The sequence below is a fragment of the Martes martes genome (assembly GCF_963455335.1).
Source record: "Martes martes genome assembly, chromosome: 7".
NCBI classification, from domain to species: Eukaryota; Metazoa; Chordata; class Mammalia; order Carnivora; family Mustelidae; genus Martes; species Martes martes.
In genome coordinates, this window is record NC_137894.1 from 174,148 (window position 1) to 180,691 (window position 6,544).

The 6,544-nt window shown below is 65.7% G+C and overlaps 1 protein-coding gene across 1 annotated transcript in view; it reads right to left on the reverse strand.

The window, feature by feature from the left end:
- Positions 1 to 1,577, reverse strand: part of CHRNA5 (cholinergic receptor nicotinic alpha 5 subunit) — a gene marked incomplete at its 5' end in the record, with an annotated part of 41,474 nt that extends 39,897 nt beyond the window's left edge. Inside the window, one exon of the mRNA XM_080808828.1 lies at positions 1,451 to 1,577. Within this exon, the coding sequence (XP_080664954.1) occupies positions 1,451 to 1,577 (127 nt within the window). The remainder of the gene's footprint in view (positions 1 to 1,450) is intronic.
- Positions 1,578 to 6,544: the final 4,967 nt, after the last annotated feature.

A 6,544-nucleotide genomic window follows, 5' to 3' on the forward strand; every position in this document is an offset into this window, starting at 1 on the left:
GCACCGCGAGCGCACACGGTCTCGGGGTGGTGGCGCCGCAGCGGGAAGCCAGGCGACCCCTGGTTTCACGGTCCGGAGAGGCTCCGGCCCCCCGGAGAGGCTCGGGCCCCGGCGTCCTGCGCAGAGCTTTCCCGGACGCCCGCCCCACGCCGGCTCCGAGCCGCGTCCCAGCTCTTCTCTGCGCGACGGAGGACCGCGGGCGGTCGGCAGAGCAGGGGCAGCGGTGGGGCCGCTGACCGGGTCACCCGAGCACCGGTCCCCCTGCGGCACACCTGACACTCCGGGGACACGCGAACTGAAGTGAACCAGAAAACGAGCCCCGGGTCCCGAGGAGCTCCCGCGGGCAAAGAGGAAACAAACGCGGCAGAACGTGACGTTGCTTCAAGGGCGGGCTTCGGGCCGCACCACCAGGACCCTGCGCGCCACGCGGGGCACACGGCTGCCGCCACCGCCTAGCGCTCGCCCACAGCGCGTCAGGGTGCGGGGCCTGTGGCCCTCGGGTCTGGCCCGCACCGCACCGCACCGCCCGCGGGAGCGCGAGCCGCCGTCCTCCCCGCGCCCCCGCACGCGTCCCGCCCGCGCGAAGCCGCTCGAGCCTCGGGACCGGAAGCCACGGCTCACCGCGGGCGCGGCCAGGTCCCGCCGGCCCCTGACGACGGTCGCCCCTCAATGCGGACTCCCGGGAGCCGCGCACCGACGCGAACCCGGCGCTCGTCCTCCCGCTCCTGCGCCGGGAGCGCGCCACGGGGCTCCGAAACGGCGCGGCCCGAACCTGGAGACGCGCACTTTGTGCCGCTGCTTCTATCCCGGCCCCAACGCGGCTCTCGGGGCCACCGGCGGGCAGCGGCCGGCACCGCCCAAGGAACACCTGCCCCGCGGGGCGACGGCGGACGGGGCGGGGCGGGGCGGCCCCGCGCTAAGCCTGAAGCGGCCGCACGCCAGTGAGTACCGGAGCGACGTGGGCGCGGACGGAGGGCCCCGCGGGTCCCGGCGGCCTCTGGGACCCCGAAAAGTGGAGGCCGCGTCCCCGCTGTCACCCAGCGGTCTCCGGTGACGCGGGTCACGGGACACATCCCCAAGCGGCCTCCCGGAGTCTGAGCCAACCAGCTGGGCGCGCGGCCTGAACCCCCGCCCGAGCCCGCGGAGGAAGGTCCGAACCGGCCTCGGCACCGAGCCGCTCCGCGCGAGCCGCAGCTGGGGCACTGCGCGACGCCGCCCCGCGCCCCGGCCGCCGCGTGCCTCCCGGGCCCCGGACCCCGCCGCCCCGCGACCCCCGCCCCTTCTGCGCTCCCCCCTCGGCCCCTCGCAATCCCCGGATCCCGCCGCCCCGCGACCCCCGTCCCCGCCCCCCGCCCCTTCTGCGCTCCCCCCCGCCGGCCCGCAATCCCAGGACCCCCGGCCGTGCTCCGAGGGCGAACGCAGGCGCTGCCCCCCGGCCGCCCAGCCTCACCTCCAGGCGCGCCGCCCCCCGCGCCGGCCGGGACCCAGCGCCCCGCGACCAGCTGAAAGAGGAGGAGGAGGCGGAGCGGGCGGGACCCGAGGCCGAGGACCGCGGGCCGGGACCCCCACGCAGACATCGCCCGGCCCCTCGCGGGAACGCCGGCGGCCGCCTCACGACGGCCGCGCGGGAAAGGAGCTCGGGCTCCGGCGGGCGGAAACCCGGAGAGGGGCAGGAGCCGACGGAGAACGGACGCGCTGCGGAGGGGCTGCCCCGCGAGCGCGCCTCGGTCCGGTGCCGGCGCGGCCACCCCAGCCTGCAGGGTTCCCGCCGGCTCGCGGCGCCTGGGGAGACTCCGCGCGCTGGAGGAGGCTCGGGGCGCCTGACCCGGCTCGCGCGCCTGGCCGCGCCCCTTCCCCGCCCCTTCCCGTTGGCCCCGCCCGCTCGCCCATAGCTCCGCCTCCGTCTTCCGCAGCCCGCCTCCGGCCTCTCGGCTTAGAAGTTAGCCTGGAGCCAGAGCTCCGCCTTTTCCGCGCCTGGCCCCGCCCCCAATGGCCCCGCCCCTTAGCTGGCCGGACTCCGCGCCCCAATGCCCGCGGCTGCAGCCAAGCCCTCAATCCCGGGAAGGGGGAGGCCGGGCCTGGCGCCGCTGGCCGGTCCCTCATCTGGCCTCCGGCGACCTGGGCAGGCCCCCAGCTACCTGTGATCACCATCACTGATTAACGTCCGCGCTGGGTGCAGCTCCGGGGGCGGCGGGCCCACAGTCTGCGCCCCGCCGACAGGAGGAAGTCCTTCCCGGGCCTCAGGACAACCGCCGAGGAACCAGGGCGCGGGCTGAAGCGCGAGGACGTGGTGGGGAGGGGGGGGACGCCTGTCCGTTCCCCAGTCCGTGAAGCCAAGCGTGGGGACCCGGGGGCCCCAGTCCGGACCCTCCTTCAGGCGCCCGCAGATATGACACGCAGCCGTCTCAGCGCAGGCCATGCCCCCCCCTCCCCGTGTGCCGGACTATGAGCGTCTGTAAGCGGTGCCCCCCCGCGGTGTGTCGGACCATGAGCGTCTGTAAGCGGTGCCCCCCCCCGGTGTGCCGGACCATGAGCCTCTGTAAGCGGTGCCTCCCCCCCCGCCGTGTGTCGGACTATGAGCGTCTGTAAGCGGTGCCCCGCCCCCCCCCGTGTGCCGGACCATGAGCGTCTGTAAGCGGTGCCCCCCCGCGGTGTGTCGGACCATGAGCGTCTGTAAGCGGTGCCCCCCCCCGGTGTGCCGGACCATGAGCCTCTGTAAGCGGTGCCTCCCCCCCCGCCGTGTGTCGGACTATGAGCGTCTGTAAGCGGTGCCCCCCCCCGCCGTGTGTCGGACTATGAGCGTCTGTAAGCGGTGCCCCCCCCCGGTGTGCCGGACCATGAGCCTCTGTAAGCGGCGCCCCCCCCCCGCCGTGTGTCGGACCATGAGCGTCTGTAAGCGGTGCCCCCACCCCGTGTGTCGGACCATGAGCGTCTGTAAGCGGTGCCCCGCCCCCCCGCCGTGTGTCGGACCATGAGCGTCTGTAAGCGGTGCCCCCACCCCGTGTGTCGGACCATGAGCGTCTGTAAGCGGTGCCCCGCCCCCCCGCCGTGTGTTGGACCATGAGCGTCTGTAAGCGGTGCCCCCCCGCCCCGCCTGTGCCGGACCATGAGCCTCTGTAAGCGGTGCCCCCACCCCGTGTGCCGGACCATGAGCCTCTGTAAGCGGTGCCCCCCCCCGCCGTGTGTCGGACTATGAGCGTCTGTAAGCGGTGCCCCCCCCCGCCGTGTGTCGGACTATGAGCGTCTGTAAGCGGTGCCCCCACCCCGTGTGTCGGACCATGAGCCTCTGTAAGCGGTGCCCCCACCCCGTGTGTCGGACCATGAGCGTCTGTAAGCAGTGCCCCCCCCCGCCGTGTGCCGGACCATGAGCGTCTGTAAGCGGTGCCCCACCCCTCCCCGCCGTGTGCCGGACCATGAGCGTCTGTAAGCGGTGTCCCCACCCCGTGTGCCTGGCCATGAACATCTGTAAAGACTGATGACTCCATCCAACAGAAATGCAGCCACTGGCCGGGGCAGACTGCTGGTGTGCCATCTGCAATCCCTCCCGACCCTACATTTCATTCTCTCTGTTCATAATTGATTAGAAAGCTTCGTTTGGCTGAAGAGGTTCAGGCGAATTGACTTTAAACTTATGTGGCAGAGCGTTTCGCTGATTTTTCACACCTCTAAGACTCCTCATGAGCAGGAATTTCACACCAAGCTCCAGACCCAGAAAGTCTGATAAAAAACCTGGTTGTAAAGAATGTTAAAATGGTTAAGTTCAGGTAAGACTTCTCCCCTCGGTCTAAATACAGCCAGGAACCTGGAAACAAAGCCCAATGATGCTGCTCTGCTGGGGCCACAGAGAGGGACCGGGTGAGTCCCCACTGACACTCCTGCACTGGAAAGAAAGTGCGTGTGGTCCCTTCGCTGCACACTGCTCTTTGCTCCGCTCAGCAGGTGGGGTGCACGGACTCTCACACAGCTCACGGGAACAGCATCTGAGCAAGCCAAGTGTTACTGCACTTTCACAGCTAGGGCACAGGAAGCAGTGGCTGAATCACGGCGGGAGGGCACAGGACCTTTCAGGGGGAAACCTGGGCGGTGTCAGCCCCATCATCAAGCATAATTGCAATTCTTGGACCTCTCCCTGGAGTTCTATCAATAACCACGAGAATAGCGGTGATTGACATAGTCTGGGGAAAGGACCACTCGTTGTTGTGATTGCTTGTACGTGAAAGGCATAGTGAGAAATTTGTTGGGCACTTTAAAATCCAAGCAAATAATTATGGAACATAAAGTGTGCATCTTGGATGGCTTTTCTGGAAGGGTATGCCCGTCACTCTCAGTTGCTGGCTGCGGTGGCCACACCTGACTCTGATAATAGGCATCGTCACACCGCTAGGAGACACGGCTGACCCAGGGCGTGAATGCCGCAGCTCCCACCGACCACGTCCCCTAACGCAGCATCCGATTCCGGTGCTCTGAGCTTTGACCCAAGGGGCTGCCGACACACCTGCCTCCCAGACACACTGCCCTCTGATCAGAGTGGGCTTCTCGCCCCACATCCCTGCCTGCGGCCATCCTCCTCCACCCCTTCTTGGAATATCCACATCCACCATTTCTTCAGGACCCCCCTCAAATGCTGCTCGCCCCATGAAGCACAGCCTGGTGCCTCCCAGCCTTAGCCACCTCCCTTCTCTCAGGACCCAGAACACTTGTCTCTTGCATTCCTACTTTCCATCTTTTTCGCTCTAAATCTTATGTCCTCTCCGAGATAATGAGCTCCCAGGCCTAGAATCTGCCCACCAGCCAGTCAGTGCCTCACCACAGAAAGTGGAACTTAATCATCGCCACATTAACCTTGCTAAGGAGTGGGGGGCTGTCATGATCTATGCACTCTTTAAATACACAAGCCCACTTGATCTCGAGCTGTCCAACAAGGGCAGTGTCGTGTCAACCTCGAGCTGCCCTGTCCTCCATTCTCTTAGCGGGTCCCTGCTCCTCCGCCCAGACTGCATGCTGGGAAGTGCACCTGCTCAGACCCCACACTCCGTGATCGTGGGCATGGAGGGGTCTCCCACATACGGACATGAGCAGATGCACACTCGGGTGCTGATCTCACCTCGGAGCCCCAGTGTGTCCCCCTGGGTCACTTGCATCGGGCACTTAGGAAGTCCCAATCCAGCCTGGCCTCTCGCTCTTCCCAGCTCAGTCCATGGCACCACCATGCAGCTACTTACTCCAGCTAAACACGGCAAGCTCAGGTTTCCCCCCCACCCACCTCGCTGGGCACATCCAACACCCCTTCCTGGCTCGTCACCTGACCACACCTTGAACCCATTCCTATTCCTCCCTCCTACCGCTGCAGGCGTCTCCAGCTTAGCCTGCTGCCCAGCGCGCCCCAGCACATTCTGCAGAGGGCAGCCTGACTGATTGTCTGAACGTGGAAGCCAAAGCCCAAGTCCGTGCAGGGTCCTCAGAGCAGCCCGGCTACCCTCGCTAGCGCCAGCCTCACCCCTCCCCCTTGCACCTGCCTTCCCGGTGTTCCGGTGTTCCAGGTCCTGCCCTTTCTCTCCTACCCCACCTCCCCTGGGGTGTCCGATTCCTGTCACCTCCTGAGAGACAAACCAGCCCTGTGGTCGGGTCCTCCTCTCCCTCTGCGCCCTCCCCTCAGCACATGTCACAGTCTGTGATTGCTGCCCTTCAGTATGCGGTCCCTCCCGTAGGACATTTGCTCCCAAAGGCAGCAGCTGTGTCTGCCTCGCCCACCCGGCTGCGCCCTGCGTTTGGAGCACCTGTCGAGGCTCAGACTGTTTGCTGGGTGAATGCGTGAATGCTGGGGAGTCTGCCCCGGATCTCAGAGCTAGCGAGCTGAAGTTGGTGAGCAGGGGCTCAAACCCAGGCTTCGGAGACAACCGTTCTGAACGAACTCGCTCTTTGGGCCCCACCCCAATCTTTTTTTTTTTTAAAGATTTTTTATTTATTTGTCAGAGAGAGAGAGAGAGAGAGCGAGCGCACAGGCAGAGTGGCAAGCAGAGGCAGAGGGTGAAGCAGGCTCCCCACCGAGCAAGGAGCCCGATGTGGGACTCGATCCCAGGACGCTGGGATCATGACCTGAGCCAAAGGCAGCTGCTTAACCGACTGAGCCACCCAGGCGTCCCTCCCCATCTTTTTTTTTTAATTTAAATTCAGTTAATTAACACACAGTGTATTATTGGTTTCAGAGGCAGAGGTCAGGGATTCACCAATTGCGTAAAACACCCAGCGCTCATCACCTCACGTGCCCTCCTCAAATGCCCAAACCCCTGCTACCCCAGCCCCCACCTCCAGCAACCCTCTCTTGTGGTTTGTCTCTCTCTCTCTCTGATTTCGTCCTATTTTATTTTCTAAGTGGTGCCTTACAACCTGGAGGCAGGCTCCGCCACCGGCCTGCCATCGGGAGACAGAGGGGGTCATCCTCCATGGGGTGTTATTCTCTGATGTGCTCACCTGCAGAGCCCTTAAGCAAAGGGAAACTGGTGCTTTGCAGCCAAAGAGCACGGAGGTGGGGGGGTGGGGGGCG